This window comes from Gopherus evgoodei, chromosome 18, assembly GCF_007399415.2.
Source record: "Gopherus evgoodei ecotype Sinaloan lineage chromosome 18, rGopEvg1_v1.p, whole genome shotgun sequence".
NCBI lineage: Eukaryota > Metazoa > Chordata > Testudines > Testudinidae > Gopherus > Gopherus evgoodei.
Genome location: NC_044339.1, coordinates 7,734,496 through 7,757,401, shown reverse-complemented (window position 1 = coordinate 7,757,401; position 22,906 = coordinate 7,734,496). Strand labels below are relative to the sequence as shown.

Sequence of the window (22,906 nt, the reverse complement as noted above, 5' to 3'; positions counted from 1 at the left end):
TGATCATGTGGAAATAACAAATCTGCAGCAGTAGGGAATGTTTATTTAATAATAACATAATTGTAACCATATAATATCAATATTAGTTTGCAAATAAGGCTTCACTCTCAAAGCATTATAGAAATATTAACTAAATATGTCATTATATAATCTAATCTTATTGATTAAATAATTGTAGTAAGTCTAACACTTAAATAGAGCAGTATGATAAATCTTTCATAGACCACAGTCCTATTATGTGACTTATGTAAACCAACCCTTCCAGGGTTAAATGCTGAATGCCTCCTGACCACTGGCAACTCCCAATGTGGCCTATTTGCAGCAGTGTTCCCCGCAGCTGTTCATAAGCAGAACCAATGGTAATGCCCAAGCTCTGGACCCTCCTCTTTAAAGCAGGGGCTGGTTGCCCCTTGTGAACCCCAACCGGCCTTGTACCCTGGCCATGCATAGCCTAGTGGGCAGATTCCCCCCACGATCACGGGGGAACCCGGCTCAAGCCATCACGCTGTAGGAAGCACCAGCTGGGCCGGCCCCCGGGGCAGAGAAGTGGGAGGGAGTTAGCGCGTGCACATGACAAGGCACGGGGAGGGGAGGAGCCATCGCCTGTGGGCGGGGCTAAAACTCTAGGGGCGGGGCCGTTTCGGAAAAGACGGCGGTGGCCGAGGCGTGCGGCAGCGCTGGGTGGGCGGGGCCAGTGGGGCATTGCGTGCGAGGCAGAGGGCGGGGCCTGCCGCCGTGGCCGGGGGGAGGGGGCGTGTCTCGCGCGGGTGCCGATGCCGAGTCCCGCGCCGCGTCGCCGGCCCCAGTCAGCCAGTGGCCGGGCAGCGGCGCTGGATGCGGCAGTGGCGGCTGGCGCAGGAGCGAGCAGCCGAGGCCGGGCGGCCCCCTCGCTTGGAGACCGCCGGAGTGCGGGAGGGAAGCGACCCCGGGCGGGTTTTATTTTACCTCAGACACAGCCTCCCCCTCCCCCGTCTAACCGCCACTTCCGGTTGAATCCCCCCCGCGAGCCGGGTAAATACCCGCCCGCCTCCCCGCTGCCAGGGCGCCCGGCCGGGAGCAGGATGATGAACTCGCTCCTCTTCGGTGAGATGGCGCGAGCCTTCTCCGCTGGCCAGGCCCCCGGCGCCTTGGGCCCCGGCAGCCCCGCGGCGGCGGCGGCCTCCCCGCCGGTGACCACGGCGCTGCGGAACGACCTGGGCTCCAACATCCACCTGCTGAAGGGGCTGAACGTGCGGTTCCGCTGCTTCCTGGCCAAGGTGCACGAGCTGGAGCGGCGCAACCGGCTGCTGGAGAAGCAGCTGCAGGCGCAGCAGAGCGAGCGCGACCGCCGCTTCCGCTACAAGACCTTCTCCCGGGACCAGGCCGTGCAGACCGACTCGGGGCCCCCGGCTGCCGGGCCGGGCGCCCTGCCGCCCGGCCCCGCTGCCGCCGCCGCCGCCCCGCCGCCGCAGCACTACGGCCGCCTGCCCGGCACCATCTGGAGCTACACCCAGGTGCGCCGCACCGGCGGCGGCGGCCTGGAGACCCTGCAGGGGCCCGGCGTCTCCTGGGTCCACCCGGACGGCGTTGGGGTGCAGATCGACACCATCACCCCCGAGATCCGGGCCCTCTACAACGTGCTGGCCAAAGTCAAGCGGGAGAGGGACGAGTACAAGAGAAAGTGAGTGAGTCGGGGGGAGCGGCCCGAGATGAGCATTGGAGGGGGGAGATGCCTGGCTCCCCCGTCCAACTCGCTTGTTGGGGTTTTTTTTTTTTTTCGCATGGGGGAGTTGATGGAGGGCGAAGGTTTGGGGACCCCTCCGGGCAGCCGTCCCAGGCTGAGGCAGGGGGAGCTAGGCTGAGGAAGCGGAGACCCATGCGATAACGTGGCTTCCCTTCCCCCACACTTCCTGTCTATGCAGAGGCGGCCGATGGATTTGGAAAACTCGGGGGATCCTCCTCGAGAGAATTTGTCCCTCCCACCAGCTGGTTGATTTTCCTGGGGGAGAGTGGGTGATATTCGGAAATCCTAGAGGCCCTTTGCAGGTTGAAGGGCCACTTTCAAGCATTGTGTACATCCTGTCTCAGAAGGAGCATTGCAAGCTTAAGATTTTTGTTTTTAAACCGTCCTTGGAGAGGGAAGCGATCTACTATTATTTGTTGACATAATTAGCCCTAAATTTAGCTTGGGAGATGAGAACAGGTTCTTCATTTTCATAGTCAATTTCACTTTCTGGCTCTTGTGAATGAGCTCAGTTCTGCAATACTTGGGTTGCGAACACTGCAGGGAAAGGTTTGCGTCCAAACAAAAGCTGTTTCATTGAAATGTTTAAAAAAAACCCCACCAAACACATACAGCTTGAAAAATTTACATTCATCTTAAATTTTTGTTAAGCCTTGGGAGATTTTTATGCAAAATTAAACCTGTCTAAATACACTAGACATACAGAGACAAGTCTATGTGGGCTGAGGGTGGGAGGCCAGTAAAAGTCTGTAGCTGGGATCCTGGAAACAGATTTCTATATGCAATGAGTGCCTCAGGGCATCCTGGAGGACAGACCTGGGCAACCGCTGCTAAATTCTGTTGCCTTTTTGGCTTAAATGGGGTCTGTCTCTGGCAGTTTGGTTTTGTAGGAGGGCAAATTCAGACAACCCTTTTGTGAAACAGCCAGGTCTGGGCCATGTGGCATTCAGCACATTCTGATTGCAGTGCTCTGCATGGATGAGAACACTGTGTTCCTTATAAGCTGTTAGTTTGTCACATTTATGGTTATGTCCTTGCAAATTACTTGTCTAAAAAAAACCTTCACATTTGGAAGGTGTATGATACATGAATCTATCTTTTGGGGTTGCTCTAGTTTGTCCCTGTGTGTCATGTAATAGACTGTTGAAGCTGGAATATGGCTAAAATATATTTTCCTCTATTTTAAATGTGTTGGCTTAAATTGGAAACAACACAGTAAAATCACTTGTAGATGTGTGACAGATGCAATCTTTCTTTTACTACTTTTAAAAATACCCTTTCACTCCTGATATTTCCTTGCATCTAGCTGAACCATGAAAATAAAATTATCTGGGAAATCTCAGTTCCAACTGGTTTCTATTAAGTAGCTTTCAGTAGTATGACTACTGTGGAGTGGGAACTCAAATGTAATGCTGAAAAGTAGTTGATGGCTTTTATTCCAGGGACATCTCTCATTTGGCAAAGCAACTCTTTTTTCCTTTAAGGGCTCATATCTGAGTAACTCAGCCTTATCTATTCAATTCTCAACTCCCAAAAAATCGTACCAGTTATACTGGTTATGTGATGTGGATGTCTGTACACTATGAAACTATCCTCCTGTTTGATAACCTATGTTTAAACCAGGCCTGGTAATAGGCCTTTAGAAATGTTACAGTACTAAGCTTCCATTGGCAAGAGTTGATGTCAAATTTGATTTGATTAAAGGGAAGTTGGGCTGTATTTTTTGTCTGCAATAGTAGTCACATTATGCCATGGGCTTGTTTTTGTTTTCATTCTCTGTACTAAGAAGCTGGATGGTGACATTTGGGAGAATATGTATTCAACCACACTTCATTTAAGAAAGTTATCCCTAGGGTGTAGGTTGTGTCATCAGTGTCTAGTGCAACTTTTATTTTTTTTTTAAATAGAATCATAGAATATCAGGGTTGAAAGGGACCTCAGGAGGTCATCGAGTCCAACCCTTTGGATGAACGCTCATTTATTCTGGAGGAAAAGGCCAAGGTATAGTCTGCGCATAGTTTTGCACTGCTTTAACTTTGTGTTTTAGAAATTGATGAAGTTAAAGTGTGAATGTAGTTATACTTGTATAAAAGTGCTTATACCAATATAGCTGCTTGCGATCTAATCACCTTTATACCAGCATAACTGCATCCACACTAGCAGGTCTTACTGCTTTAACTAGATCTGTTTCTAAACTGAGGATGTCAAAGCAGTACAAAAATTGTGTAGATAAGTGCTAAATGTGTACAATTGTTAACATTCTGTTTCCCCTTGGAAAGGCTTTTTTTGTAATATGTCAGAATGAAAAGCTTAAAAAGGCAACAATCAGGCTGAAAGTAAATAAAATATCAAACTTGCATTTTTAATGTCTTATAGACTTTAGGGTCAGAAGGGACCAATATGATCATCTAGTCTGACCTCCTGCACAAAGCAGGCCACAGGACCCTACCCATCCACTTCTATAACCAACCTCTAACCTATGTCCAAGTTATTGAAGTCTTCAAATTGTGGTTTGAAGACCTCAAGCTGCAGAGAATCCACCAGCAAGTGACCCATGCCCCACGCTGCAGAGGAAGGCGAAAAACCTCCAGGGCCTCTGCCAATCTGCCCCGGAGGAACATTCCTTCCTGACCCCAAATATGGTGATCAGCTAAACCCTGAGCATGTGGGCAAGACTCACCAGCCAGCACTCAGGAAAGAGTTCTCTGCAGTAACTCAGATCCCATCCCATCCAACATCCCAGCACAGACCACTGGGCATATTTATCTGCTGTTCAATATGTGTATGTCCATTACTAAGTAACTGATTATTACAATTCTTGTTTGCCTTTCCCGCCCCCCCCCCCCCGCCCACTGTCCTTGTCTGTTTATGCCCTGCAATAGTCAAACTTAGATTTTATGTGACCTGCTCTTTGATGTTGATTGTCTTTTTCTTGAGACATCAAGCCAATTTTGTGTGATTTAGAAAATATTTATACAGTTTACTCTTTCACTCAGCTCTAGCAGTAATAATAGATTTCAGTTTTACTTTTCCATGCACTACCACAGTATGGAAATACTTGCATTGCAAACACCATAGGGACTTCTTACTTCCCAAACTATTATCTTTTTTTTTGTTTGGTTTTTTTTAAATGAAAACACTTAGAATCATAGAAGTGTAGGAGAGGAAGGGACCTCAAGAGATCATTTGGTCCAGTCTTCTGCACTCAGGGCAGGACTATTTTTAATAAAAAGTTGGCTGCCCAGATGGGTTAGAATCTTGTCCCCTCAGATTAAGAGCCTGATGCTCTGCCTACTGAGCTAGCGGTCATTGCCAACACTTCTGTTGTGTGGCTTTTTTGTTTTGTTTTGTAAAATCACATTTTGGGTTTAAAGTGCCTGATTGTGCCCCCTGATGACTGAATTACTCCTAGCACAGTGGTCTCCAAATAAAGAAGCCAGTGATTTTTGTTTCTGTAACTTTTGGAAAAAACATTGTCAGCAAAGAGTTAAACATGTGCATAAGTCTATGTGCCTCTAGGTCTTGCTCTCCAAAGATGTAAGAGGAATCTGGCTAGCTTGCTTACTGTTAACTTGGAAAACAGACCTGTGTGCAATACTTTTTCTCTCTTGAAAGGCTACTATCTAGAGGTGGCAAGATGGAGAATCATTACATGAGTGCTCTAAACTACTGTTAGCAAACTTCAGTTTCCTTGGAGGAAGAGAACTAATATTATAGTTACCAGATGTGTTATAGTGCTCTTAGATGCTTTCCTCTTAGGTCAAGATGGTTGATATCTTGAAAAGGGGTGCCTTGCACCAATGGCAATGATTGATTCTAAGCCTTTTTGAAGGGATCTGTTGTCTTACGGGCTGTAAGATACTGCTTTCCTGTGCAGAATGTGATTCTGAAAGTAGGATTCAGTGTGTTAATACCTTTTTGTCCAAAGCAGTATATTTATGCTCTGGTGGGTGTGACCACCTAATCAGTCTGGGCACAATTGTCAAACACTTCTTCCTTTGCAGAAGAACTGAATAGGTGGTGAATATGAATTCTGAGATTCAGAAATAAATTCACCTGCAGTTTCTTATAGCATATTTGCCTTTCCAGTATGGAGTACTTCGGAAAATCTATTTTGAAGTGACTTACTATTCATATTGTTGGTAAGATATTTAAATTTTGGTCCATGCTCTTTTTAACTTGGAGAGCTAATAATGCACTGGTGGATTTGTGATAACATGCTAATATTCCAGGAGCGAGCTTAACCATAAGAACATCAGGATAGTCATACCTGATCAGACCAATAGTCCCTCTGGTCCGGTATCCTGTCTTCCAACAGTGACCAATGCCAGATGCTTCAAAAGAAATTAACAGAACAGGGCAATCATTGAGTGATTCATCCCCTGTTGTCCACTCCCAGCATCTGAAAGCATGGAGTTGTCCCTGACCATCTTGGCTAATAGCCATTGATGGACATATCTTCCATGAGTTAATCTAATTCTTTTGTGAATCTTGTTAGAGTTTTGGACTTCTCAGCATCTTCCTGGCAATGATTCCACAGGTTGACTGTGTGTTGTGTTTGTTTTTAAACCTGCTGCCTGTTCATTTCACAAAGGGGTAAATAACATTTCCCAGTTCACTTTCTCTACACCATTCATGATTTTATAGTCCGCTACCATATCCTCCCATTTTCTAAGATGAACAATCCCAGTCTTTTTATTTCCTCCTCAGATGGAAGCTGTTGCATATCCCTAATAATTTTAGTTACTCTTCTCTGCGTCTTTTCCAGTTCTAATATATCTTATTTGAGATGGGGTGACCAGAATTTCACCTGGTATTCAAGGTGTGAGCATACCAGAGATTTTTATAGTAACATTATAATTGCAGTCTTAATCTGTCCCTTTCCTAGCAGTTCCTAACATTGTTACCTTTTTGACTGTCGCTGCACATTGAGTGGATGTTTTCAGAGAAATATCCATGATGATTCCAAAAACTCTTTCTTGAGTGGTAACAGCTAATTTAGACCCTATCATTTTGTAAATATAGCTGGGATTATGGTTTCCAATGTGCATTACTTCACGCTTATCAAAGTTCTGCCATTTTGTTGCCCAGTCCCCTTGCTTCTGAAAATTCTCAAGGAGATATTGTGAAGGAACAATAAGTTTGTAAACTATATTTTCTGGTGATCTTCCTTTTTTTAACTACAAAACAAGTAAAATTAATCCTACTGGTAACAAATACACATTTCAAAGTAGCAATTGTAAAAAGTATCAGCCCTTAAGTATACATCTTATAGGAAATCACACTGATACCAAGATGAGTGACAGATGACTACATTACTGAGTTGTGCAAATACCATTGCTAGTAGTCATGTTTTGTTTGTTTTGTTATACAATGGTTATACAGTCTCTGTACCAAGCAACCAATTCATATAAGGCTTCTGAGTTTTGGTGACAAAAATATTGAAATAATTGACTATTTGCAATAAGCTCCATGACTGGATTGCAAGGTGTGGCTAGCACAATTTCCTCTTGAATGTCAACGTCTTGTAGTTCATGTGTAGCTTGTTTAATGCTAATAGGAAAAAAATCATGTTCAAATTTTTTTTTTAAAATTTGAACTTCCTTTTGCACAAATATGAAAATCATGCCATAGTCACAAGCTGAAAAACACAGCAGTCAGATTGAGAGCAGCTTTTGGTAAAGAGGAGGTAAAACTGTCTAAAAAAATCTGAAAGTCATCAAAGATACTTTATCAGATGAGGCTCCACAAGCAAATTTTGAAATTACAAATGGCTTCCCTCTAAAACAGACTACTTAATTTCCCATGCCTTTTTTCCACCCACGGAAGTCTAGATTTTCTTGGAAGTGCAGCAGCAGCTTATTGTGATATAACGTTGAAACATACATAACCTTTAGCTAATATTTTATCATCAATAGAATGTTGTGATTTGTTTTAAAATAACAAATGTGAGTAAAATCTGGAGCAGAAAGAAATGAGCAAAAGTTCCCATGAGGAATCAACTGACTAAGAAATAGGCTGTGTAGAACTAATTATTTTTTCCTGCTATTATTTTATTCAAGCATACGTGAAAACAGCCACTTCACTAAACCTTTTTCTGTTTCTCTTTATCATTCTGAATTATTAATTTCTGGATAATCAATAAAAGTAGTTTCTAGATTCTAGATCTGCTCACAAGTCCTTTGGTCAGTTTTTGACATCTGATAACACTTTATCTCCTTTTCTGTTGCTATTTGAAAGACCTATATGCAAGCTGGAGAAACTAGCCCTAGGGTAACTTAGATGGACTGTATACAAAGTATCACTTTTCCAGTCTTTCATTAGATGTTATCTTAAATGTTACTTCTAAACATTAGAAATAAAACTGTTCATGCATGTGTCCTTTATCATAGGAAGAAAAACTTAGGAGACATGAGAAGAAAAAAAATCTTTAACATTTTCTTTGAGAGACAGTGGTTATATAAATGTGATTTAAAAATATATATGTATTGGATCAATACAGCCATTTTGCATATGTATAACCATTTGCCTGGTTACACAAAGGATGATCAGCTGGTTTAATGGCAGTGATAAGATTGCTGTAGAACTACAAGGGAGCTCTGGCTGCTCTGGTCAGCATAGCTTGTTATTAGAAGAATCCTGTTTCAGAAGAATGGCTAACGATGCAAAACTGTAAACAATGTTGTCACAGTTTAATCTAGTTACTGTGTTAAATAATCACTGCCTTAATATGTTAACACTCTAGGATTCTTGTTAGGTTTTAGAAAGTGAAGTAGTGTAGCTGGTATCTAATCAATGCGATTCAAAGAGATGAGCTTAACCACATACCCACACATTGAAATGTATTCTCCCCGACTGTAGGAGAACTTTTCTTGACTATTTGAAGAGGCAGTGTTATAAATCAAGGCTAAACATAGGAGAGTGACACCCCAGTTTATGAAATATACCAAAATGTGCTCTGCACCGAATTTGGTTTCTAATATGGTATAAAAGGCAAAAATGCACACGTTGAGATTTGTTTTTTATTTTGAACTATAACAGTTCAGCTTCTCACCTTCTTAGGTTCTGAGATGCGCGTGTGTGTGTGTGGATCACCCATTAAGATCTGGGTGCATTGCTGTATATTTTGACTGTCCAAATATTCCTGTATGTGGCCAACAAGTCTGCTGAGTTTGTGAAAACCCTCTTGCAGTCATTCCATATTCTTCTGTCCGAATAGCTTGGGGACCACTGGTATTAGGACTTAAAGGGGAGCCAACTTATGATCGCATTATATGCGATTTTGCGTTATGGCGGGGCATGTTATTGCGAGGTTTGACTGTAGTTGTTTTTCCTCAGGATGGTCTTTTAATTTTGAAGATTAATAAAGTCCAGTTGAAGAACAAGAGATTATCTCAAATTTGCTGCAGCTGAACAGAGTTTTCCATTGTCAAAGGCAAAGTATGTCAGAACAAACTAAATCTGTGGGTTTTTTTTTGTTTGGTTTTTTTAACTTAATAAAATTGTGCTTAGGACAAACTCTGTAGGAATGTCTAAACTTTTAACTTAAAAATCAATGATAATATGAAATTTTTTATTAGGTCTCCATGTATTATAACATGGTGTGTGAGGTGAACAGAAGAATTTCTTTAAGGTACTAGATTTTTCTCCCCTCCTTGTTTCAGTTTGTTACAGAGCGAGTAATGCTTTCTACCTGTAAATTAATGTTCTTCCCTCTAATCTAATCTAATTCCAGTGTATTTCTGCTCTCCTTTGTGCAGTTTAAAAGGGCCAGTTGGCTTTTCAGTAAAAGTGCTTAGTAGAGATTTTATTACCACTGGGACAAACCAAATTCAGATACACCTCTACCTTGCTATAACGCTGTCCTCGGGAGCCAAAAAATCTTACTTCATTATAGGTGAAATCCCGTTATATCGAACGTGCCTTGATCCTCCAGAGTGCGCAGCCCTGCCCGCCGCCCCTCCCCCCCCGAGCGCTCCTTTACCGTGTTATGTCAGCGTTCGTGTTATATCGAGTCGCATTATGTCGGGGTAGAGGTGTACTTCTTACCCACCCTTGTTGAAGGAAAATTCTGAAATAAATGCTCATGCTTGTGCAATTGAATGTTAGTGTTAAAGAAATTCTAGCTGTTAGCAGCAGGGGATAATTTCTGCTTGAGGAAGGGAGAAAATTATCTGATTAATGCTAAAAACAATAGCTGTGCTATAGAATACGTTAATTATTATTACTAGAAATTAGAGAAGCAGGCTGTTTTTGCTTCCATAACTCTGTCTTTCATTACTTAAACCAGTGACTTTCAGCCTTTTTTCATTTGTGGACCCCTAAACAAATTTAAATGGGCTCTCAAGAGTCTGTGGGTTGAAAACCACTGACTTAGACTTTTTGTAGTCTGGGTGTCAGAAATGTATTTGTCTCTGAATTGTGCTACTGTGCTATCCTTAATGTTGATATTGCATCATTGTCCCGTGTTTGTGATTTAGTGTTTTTTGTTTTGTTTTTTTTGAAAAATCTGTATCAAATCTTTCAGATTCTGGATTCTAATACAAGTAGAAATTAGAGTAATTGGCCAAGGAGTGAGGGTGCTCATGCTTTTGGGAAGAAGGCAAGGTACTGTTCCCTTTCAGTTCTTCCTTATTTACATTGCAATAGGGCCACAAAGACCCAGTCAGGGTTGAGTCCCTTGCCCTGAAGAGTTTACTCATGTCTTGTTTAAATTTGATTGTCCTCCCTCAGATTTGACCTAGTTTATTACAGGGGTGACAGTAACAGCCTATGTAACTATATAGAACTAACAGTGTGAATTCTGAATCACACTACTTAAAATTCCCTATTTCATTACAACTTCTCTATGCCCCTTTAATGTTTGCCCCCTTGAAAAAGTCAGGCTGGGTTTGCAGTTTATCGTCCCCAACCACCCCTTTATCTATTACTATTGGTTCTCCTTTAATTATTGTTTAAGTGTAAGCTAGCTTTTCAACTCAGATAACTGTCCCTTCCCTGAGGTGTCCCTCCCATAAAGGGATAGGAGGGGATAGGGGTTCCAGAGTTCTCTACTCATTGTTTTATCGAGTAGGTCCCTGCAGCTGTCAGATACAAAAAAGAAAAGTAAATTGATGAATTATGGAGCATGTGCTTGGCCACTGTGGTCTGGGGTTATGGAGGTGCTCTCTGGAGTCCTTGTTATATCGTGGGGTAGTTCAGCCTCTGGGAGATGAAAGGGGTACCTCTCTTCAACACAGCTGGGTGCATGAGGTGTGGCAGCTGGGGTATTGTTCCATAGAAGGGGTTCATCTTCCCTCATCATGATGCCCCCCCTCTGAGGAATTGGACAAAGAAAGTTCTAGCTGGGCTCCACACTGGTGCCTGGGGTTTCATTCTCCCTGTTAATGAGGTGCTTTCCCTGTCACCCCATGAGGCTAGGACAGGGGTGGACTTCTAGGGCTCTGGAATGGAAGGAAATCTCCCTTATATTCCAGTTAGGGTGGTTGAGGGAGACTTCCATGCCTTTCAAAGGATGGCTGCATCCATGGATAATAGTGCCGTACTTCCCCTCTAGTTTATAGCTTTTAATACACCTTTTCAATATTTTGTGAGTCCACATGAAAGTAAGTCAGGTCTTCCAAAGGCTGAAAAAACTGATTCTGAAGTACACATGATAGAGCAAAAACAAGCTCTTAATCTTAAACCCAAATTGTCTCTGAAGACATGCAGTGTAGGAGTTAAGAAAAACAGAACCTAGGAACAAGATATTTCTAGCTATTCATTATGTGTAATCATAGGTTTAGACTGCTGTATGGTAATGCATTTCAAGTGCTTGGCTGTCTGTAGCTAAGGAGGGAATGGGACTAGTGCGGAGCTCAGCAGCTGCTTTTTTGTGGTTCAGATTTTTGTGGTGATACTCTGCCAGGATTTTGCATTGGCTTCCTGCATATATATATATATGTATATATATCTTTTGTCCTGTTGACAGCTTGCTGAAATCTTCTCAGGGTTCTGTTTTTAAAGCTTGTGTGTGTGTGTATATTTGTGTGTCTAGACGACACTAAATTCAAAGAGGTGGAGAAACCAATTTTTTCCATTAATACAATAATTGGAGATGTTTATTACCCACTGGGTTAAAATCTAAATTGTGTGTGCTAAAATTGGAGCCATTAACTGAAGCCATTTTGCAGCTTGGAATTCCATTAAAGTGTTCCCCCAGACATGCCTCCTTTGCTTAGTAAAAGGTTATCTAACACTGTTCTGTGAACTTAGTTTGTGGTAACAAACAGATCAGCCGGCTTCAACTGGGATTTGGCTCAGTAAGCAGGGCAAAGAACCAGCATATCCCAAGGCTATGCTTGTAACAGTCAGTTCTCAGATGAGCTTGGTTCTTCCCCCAAACAAATGCTCTGATATGAGAGGGAGAAAAGGATCTGTCACTCAGAATCCCCACTCTCACATGTGATATATAAATTCTTAAGATTTTAGCATCAATTAAGTCTCATCCTCTTCTGTGTATCTCACAATTTGTATGGAAGCCTCTTTATTTTTGACTTGTGAAGTTTAAAGAAAAAACTCTTCTTTTTAACCTCAGTTTTGACTAGCAGAACAATGTAAGATTATAATAATGTATGATGGCAGGTCAGATGAGCACATGACAGTTTCACAATATATCTGAACTCTACTGCCTTGTTTGGGATCCATGGGTGAAAGTGATTGGCTAGTGACCCAGAAATCAGTATTCATGTCCGCTCTGGAGAAGTGCTATAAGAAGGAGTGTGGGGTTTCTTCCCAAAATGAAGGGTGGGATAATGCTTTGGCTGCTTTTCAGACTGAACTTTATACAGTTGCACTGTATTTATTCTTGTTGCACTGGCTATGTCTTTATACAGGTTTCCTTGTTGTAAATGCCAGTGTCTAGAAATCTAGTGGTTTATCAGATTTTCAGCTTGTTTACGCATGCGCATGTTCAGATTTGGTGTGCAAGCAGATAGAATCTTCTGGAATGTTGTGTTGGAGGACTAGGTATGCTACTTCCCGCTATGGAGCGTGGAGTCTTCAGTAGCAAGATCCTCCAATTTGTAACTGTGTTTTCACAATCATGACATTAATATGGCATCTGCTTAAAATAATTTTTAATAAAACTACTCTCATATCTGGCTGTAATATTGAAAATGTATTTAAGTCTCTCTGTTTGCCTTGTATGTATTCATTGAGTTGTTGATCCATATACAAAACATTTCATCAATCCTGCCCCTGGGTCTACTTCAATAACAAGAACATAGAGAGGCCAGAAAGAATGGTGCTCTGTGCCCATTAACGATGTGTCCTGCTTGTTAGTGACCACAGAACTCCAATCTAGTTGAATTGTTACTGTGTGAAATTGAATCACAGATGATGCATGTCTTGAGTCTTTTTGTTTGGGCACTTCCATCCCTGCATAATTCATAACCATGTGACTGACAATGACTGGACACAGAACTCTAAATCTGAAACATCCTGCTGGAGTTCACGTATCCAACGCGCACCAGCGATTATTGCTTGGAAAAGGGTTCAAATTAACACAGTCTAGTAAAGGAAAATTAGTTGCATCTGTTAGGATGGCTGTTTCTATTTAAAGTTTTATGAACTAGAGCTTGAAAATAAGCATTTGGGTTTGGATCAAATTTCTGGTTAAATTAATGAAACCCAGTACTATTTTGTGGATTAGAGTTCTCTCCAAAAGCAGTCTTTCCAGCCTTGGCTTCTATCATCCTGGAAATTTCCGAGGTATATTGCCTTAATAAAGGGGCCAAACACATGGGATCTAACACATATAGTTTACATCATTACTGTTCGTAATGTGGTTTCAAATTTAGTCAGTCTTTAATCTGATGGAACGTTGGTGGAGTTGCTTGGATATGTATTAAAATTATAACTGAAAGTAAAGCTTGGCATTATGGACAGTCTGAAAAAGGTAATTTAATTTTCTCTTTGGATGTTAACACAGATAAGATAATTTTTGGCTCCCCAATTTAAATTGTTTCTCAGATAGGGAGTTCAACGTGCAGAGTTACTGTAAACTATCAAACATAACTTGGGATGCAGCTAGCCCCAGTATTTTGTAAAATGCAAGTTATATGTTGATGCTTGTTGTATTAGCATAGAATAGTTTTCATTAAGGCTTTTAACGTACATTGTTTATATTCATAACTGAAGGTTAACACTGTTTCTCACACTAAAGCATCATTTAACAGAGAAGTTGGATCCAAGACAATTTCATCCCACTCCAGCCTTATGTTAAACTCAAAACAGGTGTCCCTCTGTTACAAATGGGGCATAATTATTAAAATAGTCTTAAAATATTCAAGATCTCCTGTTTCTTTACTTTTTAAAAAGAGAAGAAATAATTGTCTTCTCCATAACAGGTGTTAAATCACCTGCTCAATTTTGTTCTCAACTATAGATGCCAAATCTTGGGAAATCAAACTGTCAGTGCTTAGTATTTTTACTGATTGGCAACGTAGTGCGATTCCAGTGAATCATATCTATACATGATATCGAGCAGTTGTTGGTGTACTTTGTTGGTTTCAAAAGCTAACTGCTGGCACAAATGCAATCACAAAGAGCTACTCATATATGCAGAACCTCTTAATTTTTTTTTTTATTTTGGTGGAGGGAGAGGAAGTATTGGCCAGTTGACAGTATCCTGGAGGAGTCAGGCAACCTGGGCTTTATTCTTGGCTCTGCTGCTGCGTCTGTGTGATAATGGGTAAGTGACTTAACTTCTGTCTGTTTCCTCATTTGTAGAATGGGGATAATACTTAAAAACACTTCTTCTAAAAGAAGATGAGAATATTAAATGAAAAGCAGTTAAGTACAAGTACACCTCTACCCCGATGTAACGCTGTCCTCAGGCGCCAAAAAATCTTACCGCGTTATAGGTGAAACTGCATTATATCGAACTTGCTTTGATCTGCTGGAGTGCGCAGCCCCACCCACCCGGAGCACTGCTTTACCGTGTTATATCCGAACTTGTGTTTATCGGGCTGCGTTATATCAGGGTAGAGGTGTATTATAATACGCAGTAAAACATCCTTTCTGCTAATTTGTATTCTTATCCACAGTGCAACAGCTGCTAGTTGTCGGTGACTGTTGAGCTCTTATTAAAGGGACACAGGTACACTGGAAGTTAAATCCCGTTTTCAGGGATGCTGCTTGGTTTTTCTCCTTTTAAAGAGGTATGTTTTGTGGCTGAAATAAGCTGTTGTCTCCCTAATTGGTATTGAAATGTAACAAACTCTCAGTGGTAGTATCTTAATATGCAGATATCAAAATTCTGCTCCATAAGCTCCTCTGCCTCTCTTCCCTCTTTCTTGGTACTGGATTAGTCTATCCCTTTGTACAGCGTATTGTGGGAAGTTTTTAGTTTAAATTCCGTGTAGTTATTGAAATTTGATACAGCCTCTTCCACCTTTTTGTTTTTATTTGGTTAACACATACAAGATTATTTCCCTGAGATTCCGAGATCACCACAAGATATTGTAAGGGTAGGCTCCTGCTGTATATTGGTGTCATTGCTGTAGAGATTCACCTTTTCAGTTCTGGTTTCAAATACACAAGTCAGCTTTATTTCCACAAAATGCATGAAGCATTTATTGTGTTACTCTCTTCCTCCATTGCCCCAAACTGACTAGCAGCTTTAGCTGATTGGATAGGATTTATTCCCTGTGCCATGCTTGTGCGGCTTTCCTGCTCACTGGACTCTGATTTTGTATGGGTTTTGGACACATGACTCTAAGCATAAGACTCTTGTAATTGTATGTTATTCTAAAGACAAGGAAGGGAGTGAGGTGATTTTTCTCAGTCACTGTTCTCCTTGTCTGTCTGTGCATTAAAACAAAAAGAATTCCAGATTGTAACCCTTGCAGTGTTGCATTTGTCTTCCTTAGGGTTGGAACTTTAGTTGAACTCAGTTAATATCACACTAATATCTAGGTGTTCTTGATAACTTTAGAAATAGAAATGCATAATTCTTGCACAGGTACTTCATGCACTTGTTCCTTTCAACAGATTACATTTATTGATGAGCAGTTTTGGCTTTAGTCAGTGTGTGCATGGAACAGCAGAATGAGGTTAATCCAATTTAGGTCAGTGGTTCTCAAACTTTTGTACTGGTGACCCATTTCACATAGCAATCCTCTGTGGGTGAGCCCTGCTCCCCTTACCCAAATTAAAAATACTTTTAAAAATACATTTAACACCATTATAAATGCTGGAGGCAAAGCAGGGTTTGGAGTGGAGGCTAAGAGCTCGCGGCCCCCCCATGTAATAACCTTGCAACCCCCTGAGGGGCCGCGACCCCCAGTTTAGGTATTTGGTACTGGAAAAGAGCAGACTGTACAAACATTTTCCAGTGTAAGAGGCTTTTGCTAACTTAACTGTCTTAAATGTGTTTGTTTCTGGTAGGGGTGACCTGTCGTCTTCATCAGTATGTTTAGTGCAGAGATGTGGAAAACTTGTCTGGAATCTGTGATTTGCAGTATTTCTGGCTGCCATAGAATTAGATACTGTACTTGTTAAACTTGCTTTCACCATGTTGGAAACTTGAAAAATCAGCAATGTTTATTTGCAGCTACAATTTCTAGAAACAAGCAAACTGCGGCTCTCCTCACCAGAGAATAGTCAGGGCCACTCACATAATCTAATGTTGCTAGCTTCTTTAACAGGAAGATATCTCTATGCTGTATTCCAGTTGAGACTTTGATTACTTGCTCCTAATTCTGCTGTTGTATCTTCAATTAGTGGATACTGGATTTTGTTTGTAAATGAAGTGTTGTGAGGTTAATCTGGAATTTATAAAATTGCTGCAGAAAAAACAACCACGAGGATAGACATGTTACCTTGGGACTGATCTGCATCTGTACCAATATGCTGAAATCCTAAACCTTCATTTGGGGGCTCAAAGACCTAATTTGACTGTCTCTCTCCTTGTATTTCCCAACTGTTTACACTTCAGTAGTCTTATTATGGTTTTAAGTCTCTTCTGCAATCATTGTCTCCCCAGCAGCCAAACTGCAATGCAAAGTACCCTTATTTTCCCAAGAACTCCTTGCAGCAATCAGGTGCTGAGGAATAGGTAAGATTCAGTGTTGAAATGATCTATTGAGATCGTGATAAATGGACTGTTTTAAATGAGGGCTGTAAAAATGCAGGAAATATTAATTGCATTTTAAAAATTGCAGAATACCTTATACTAATGTTTTGTTTTGCATTTCTTTCCTTACCTCAACCTGGAAGCCTACTGGCTATTCAAGAGTCTCCTATATTGTTAGTGACACACAGTTGCAATGAAAAAACTGAGTGATTCCTTAGGATATCTTGAAAAATGATAGATTGGTGAGGAGGTAATTACCCCTTATTGTTATCCAGAAAGTGTCAGGTTAGCATCCTGCTTCCCTGCGTGGGCTCTATTGCTAACTTCCTTTTCAGGTACCGCCGTTGTAGTCTTCCAATTAGATTTCATATTGGAATTGGAACTTTCTCCCTGCGCTATAGAAAAACCACCTCCACAAGGGTCTCGGACTGGCACTTTACAGTGCTGAAACTTGCAGCACTGGGGAGGGGGTGGGTGTTTTCACACCCCTGAGTGAGAAAGTTGCAGCACTGTAAAGTGCCAGTGTAGACAAGCCCTTGCTGTTCCTTGAAAAAAATTTTTGAGTCCACATGTGGGAATGTTGTCTGTCAATCATTTTGGTGCATCCATGCCCAAGCACTTTACAACAGTGGTGGTACCAGCATATTTTGAGATCCTAAAGCAACTCTGCTACACAGCACCTAGCATTGTTGTGAGTAGGGTCTTTTAGATACCTTCAAATGCAGGGCACTCGATTGAGGGAGAGTTAGGGGAACAGAATTATTGAAACTGCACTCTTAACCAGGATGTGGATAAATCTTTGTAAGATCCAGCAAAACAGATATCGTCAAGCTAAATATCATCATCTCTGGTGGAACAACTAATGCTTTTGTAAAATACCTGGAGTTGGCAGTGACGAGAATGCAAGGTGTTATAAGAGATTGTAACCGAAAGTTTTATAGTGCTTTTCATCCTAGTATAACAGAGCCCAGGTGTCTTGGTATCTCAGTTTGAGCTATTGTCCATCAGAACTCCATGCATTAAGATGAACTGTCACAGAAACAATGACCTTTAGGATATCTCAGACTTGTGTGTGGGAAATGTTGAATTGGAATCAAATAAGATGTCACTTAGCTTTTGTACATTCTTAAATAAAGGAAGCAAGATAGCAAAGCATATTTAAAAACATATTTATAGTGAAAGCAAAACTCTCTTATTTGGAGGTGAATGGATGAAAAAGCACTAACTATCTTTAATGGCTGTGAAGACTCTCTTCTCTGTTTTTATTCCTGTAGGAAAAAAATTTAACCCTAAATCAGATTCTTTAAACTACTATGCTCCCCTTTGGTATTTGAGGAAAAGCCACGATCTTTGAAAGTTAACTCCCATGGACAAGTTGAGATCTTAGAATGTTGAATTTCAAGGAAAATCAAACTTTAAAAAGCAAAAGTATTCTTAGGGCAGGTCATTAGTTTAGTTTTAATTCTAGTCTAGGCTGATAGGAGCTGAAAATCTTATCCAATTGTGGTCTACTTAAGAGGACTGCTGAAAGACTCTTTCCTAGTTGGTATCTGCATAATGATGGAATTGTAGATGGTCAAGTCACAACTGGCATTGTTTGTTAATCTTACTACCCCTAAGGTAGTACTTGAGCTACAGAAGCTCATGCGATTTCTTACTTCTGAACAGTTCCTGGAGGACTATGCTGACCCTCCCCCACGGAGTTGCATACAGTCCCTGGCCTACACTGATACATAAACCATTCATAAACTTAATACAGTATGGTCCCCAAAGATATCGCATGGGATTGAAATATCTGTCACAGTTGCATCTTTGGTTTGTTGTTTTGTCACTGATAAACTGAGCATGGAAATATTCACTGTTGATAACTCATGTAAGCATCTTAACTTTTATTCACATCTAATTTGTTTAAATATTACAGAAAATTTTAAAATGTGCTCATGTCACGGAGTCACCGGGCGATGCTCTGGAACTGCACCCCACCAAGCCAGTCAGGACTTTGGGAAGCCTCCTCTCCCTTGGAGCAGACTTGTTCAGGGCAAGAAGCTCACACGTCTTCACCTCCTGGGTCTCTCCTTGGAGCATTCAGCATCCTCTGCCCCTCCGTGTGCTTCCCACAGCGAGTCCACCCCAGCGGGGTCCTGGGGAAGCCACCGGGTTCTGCACCCCCACTTTGCAGTCAGACGTGACTCTCAGCCAGCCAGTAACACAGAGGTTTATTCGATGACAGGAACAGGGTCTAAAACAGAGCTGGTAGATACAGCGAACCGGACCCCTCGGCTGGGTCCATTCTGGGGGGCAATGAGCCAGACCCCCAGGTCTGGCCTCCACCCTTGACCCCAGCCAGCTCCAGACTAACTACCCCTCCCAGCCCCTCCTCTCTCCTCAGCCCCTTTCCCGGGCCAGGAGGTCACCTGATCCCTTTGTCTCCAACACCTTCAGCTGGCACCTTTGCAGGGGAGGGGCCCAGGCCATCAGTTGCTAGGAGACAGAGTGTCAGGCATTTAGGTGCACTGGCCCTTTGCTCTGCCAGATACTTAAGAACTGCCATAGGGACACTGAGGCACCAACACAGTATTCAGAGAAAACATTAAGAACTTTCCCACTTCGTCACAGCTCATTTTTCCTGCTCTATTCTATTAAGCTGTAGCCTGTAGTTTTTCCAGCAATGATGAGGATACCAGAGATGAGCTGTCAATGTGAATCACGTGACATTACCAGGGCACTATGACAATAGCCTACTGTATTCCACAGTACACACTAATCAAGCAAAAACAACGAGGAGTCCTTGTGGCACCTTAGAGACTAACAAATTTATTTGGGCATAAGCTTCTATGGGTTAAAACCCACTTCATCAGATGCATTGAGTGGAAAATACAGTAGCAACTTCCTTTCTGCCTATGCTGGGCCTCTAAAAGCTTGTTTCAAGTGACATTTTCAGTTTAGGAGGTCTTAATGTATGAGAATTTCTGAATTAACACTTGCAGGCAGATCATTTCCATATGTTGGATGTTCCAAGGGATTTCAGATGTTGGGTGTTGATCTGCACGAATGCTAACTGCAAAATAGGTTTAGAAACACTGGGCTAAGTTTCTCATCTTTGAATAATATTAGAGGCCTGGAAATTGACTGAGCAACATGCATGTGTTCCAAAACACTTCACTTGTGCTCCTCAGTTTCTCCAAATACATAATGTTTGTACATGAACAGTGTATCTATCAAAATATTTAAATTTGATATTAATTCTATTTATTACAATAGGATTGTATTGATAATTTGTCTCGATCACTCAGATTTAACTTCCTTCTTTTCCTTCCCAGAAAATGAAGCTGAACCAGTTTAGTATAAAGATACTTAATTATATTATTCAGAGGTATGTTTGTCCCCAGAGACCTTGCAGTCCTTATCTAGATAAACATCTGGGGTGGCATCACCATTCTGCTCAGAAAGAAAGATTTGAGTGCAGATGACACTTCACCTTCCCCCCACCCCCTTCTTTGCAGGTGATGTAATTTTACAAATAAACATAGAAATGCATTTCTTTGGGGTCTTTAATGTCTATTTTCTGTTTACTTAACCTCTCATTAAGGTTGTATAGCACCTGTTGTTACTTCTGAGACTTTCCCCTTTGAAATAATGGCCAAGCCAGTCCATTTAATAAACAGCAGTCCTGCATCTATGTGATCTTATACTACCGCTCCAAGGCCAAATTATTAGAAACTGTCTCAAGAACACCACTCTACTGACATACTGAAATATTTCTAAAATAGTCAGCTGATGGACAAGTAGGAAAATGTATTTTGATACATATATTAAAAGCAGCTGGGTTAGCAGGCAAAATTTATCTTAGTGTTGCTTATGCAAGAAAGCGCTCTATAAATATTTAACGTGCATCCTGGATGTTTACAGTAACTTAATCTTCTGCTTTTCAGATAGATTACGAATTACAAACAGAATTATTTTGGCTCATTTTAATGTCCAGTTATGACCGTTACAATGCTATAGGAACAATGTAGCATGTATTTTTGCCCCAGATATATGATAAAGGCTTAATGGTAATGGTTTTATGTAGAAAGAACAGGCGTACTTGTGGCACCTTAGAGACTAACCAATTTATTTCAGCATAAGCTTTCGTGGGCTACAGCTCACTTCTTCTGATAGCATACTTACTTGCTAAGGAACTCACCTAGCTTTGTCTAAATTTTGCAACAGAGAATCCTGTGAAATGGTAGGAAGAGGGGGAAAGGAAAGAAATTCAATACATTCTGAGTAGCTTTCCCAGACCTGAAGAACTCTGTGTAAGCTTGAAAGCTTGTCTGTTTTACCAACAGAAGTTGATTCAATAAAAGACAATACTTCACATACCTTCTTTCTCTAATACACCAGTAAATGAGTCTAGTAAAATCTGTTTGCAGAGGTTCTGTGCTCATTCTTATATAATCATTAAGAACAATTATTCCCAATACATAAGTTATACAATTTTGAGAAAATAAAAGCTTTCCCTGAGAAGAAGAGTTTGCTTTAAATCAGTTGGTAGTTGAGGCATTTACAGTCATGATCTGAATGCAAGTTGATATAGAATCCCTGAACTAACTGGTTGTTGGAAAATGAAGGAGACTAGGATCTGTGAGGATGGTCCCTTGCTGAAACTAGAGGCCAGCAATATAGACTGCTTGACGGCTTCATAAGTTACCCATTATTACAGTATGGTCCTGAGCCAACATAAGGGATTGATTTCATGACCTTCATTCTAGACAACGCTATTGTTTCAAATTAAATTGCTATTACTTTTGTCTCCTGCTGTGAGAATCTACCATAGATGATAACAATCATGAACTTGTTGGTAAATTAAGACTTTTTCCAGTTTTCTCAGCTGACTGTCACAAAGCTGAATATAACTTGCCTTATTTCAGATACCAGTCTTAAACTTGAACAGTGCAAACTCCTTTTCAGCAAGTTGTCTCTCCACTTTTTTCTTTAGAAAATTGTCAAAAATATTGCTGAGACCCTGTAGCACATACAACAAACCGACTGTCCTACGTTGTACCAAAAAGCCGCCTTGAGTAAGCAGTTACATCTTAAATGACTGGATTCACTTCCTTCTTGTGTTGGAAGAATCCAGGTTCCTTTCTGTATGGAAAGGGACATCATCCCTCATGTTACTTCATTGAATTACCATAAAGGTCCTTTGTTTTCATACCTGAATGTCTGTTACACCTATTAAAGCTATTGGAAAGAGCATATCATGCATGAAACATTCACGTAGTTTAAAATAGCTTGAAATAATTTAATTAGTTATGAACCTTACCCATTGATGGGTGTTTTTTGCTTGTTAAAAGCATCAATATTTTATTTTTAAGAATGCACCCAAGACTTTTGCTTCTATGTGACATTAAAGCTCTGATAACCTTTGTGACATTGCTCTCATATGCTTTATGGAAGTATGCTTATGAATATGATATAACTGGAATATGCTTTACGCAAAAGATCTCTTGTAGAGTAGTATAACAAAGGTTATAAACTACTGAATATGTTCCTCTTATTTGTATGCATGTATCATTCTTGTATCTGAAGCTAGAAGTATGAAGTATAACTGTGAGGTCCTACTGTAATGATGGAAAAAGTGGGCCATTAATGGTGGTTTAGAATCTTGATGGCTCCCATTGACTAGGACAATGTGGTTGTAAATGGTTTATTTACCTGCAAGCCTTCCTGTGTATGTGTGGGCCAACCCAGGAAGAACAGAGTTTAGGGGTTCTTACATTGACGTGACCATGTCACATGATACTGGAATCTCTCTTAAATCTGGTACTTTTCCATTCAGAAGGAGGGGTGGGGACTCAGAGAGACAAAAGATTCCCACCTTGTGCCAAAGCTATAAAAGGGGGTGGAGCAGGACAAAGGGGGCTGCCAGTCATAAGCAACCCCCTGCTTACCACCTGAGATGTCTACTAGAATTAACAAAGACTGTACCTGGTAGAGGATTGGGCCCAGACTAAGAAGGAGTCTAGTCTGTGAAAGAAACTTATTGAAACATCTGAGGGTGAGATTATCTGTAATCAGTT

General features: G+C 41.1%; 1 protein-coding gene across 1 annotated transcript in view; it reads left to right on the top strand.

Annotated features, from left to right (window-relative positions):
* The first annotated feature begins 1,046 nt into the window (after positions 1–1,046).
* The window catches only part of IFFO2 (intermediate filament family orphan 2), a 52,786-nt gene continuing 30,926 nt past the window's right edge, over positions 1,047–22,906 (top strand). The window contains exon 1 of the mRNA XM_030537692.1: positions 1,047–1,660. Within this exon, the coding sequence (XP_030393552.1) occupies positions 1,062–1,660 (599 nt within the window). The 5' untranslated portion in view covers positions 1,047–1,061. The remainder of the gene's footprint in view (positions 1,661–22,906) is intronic.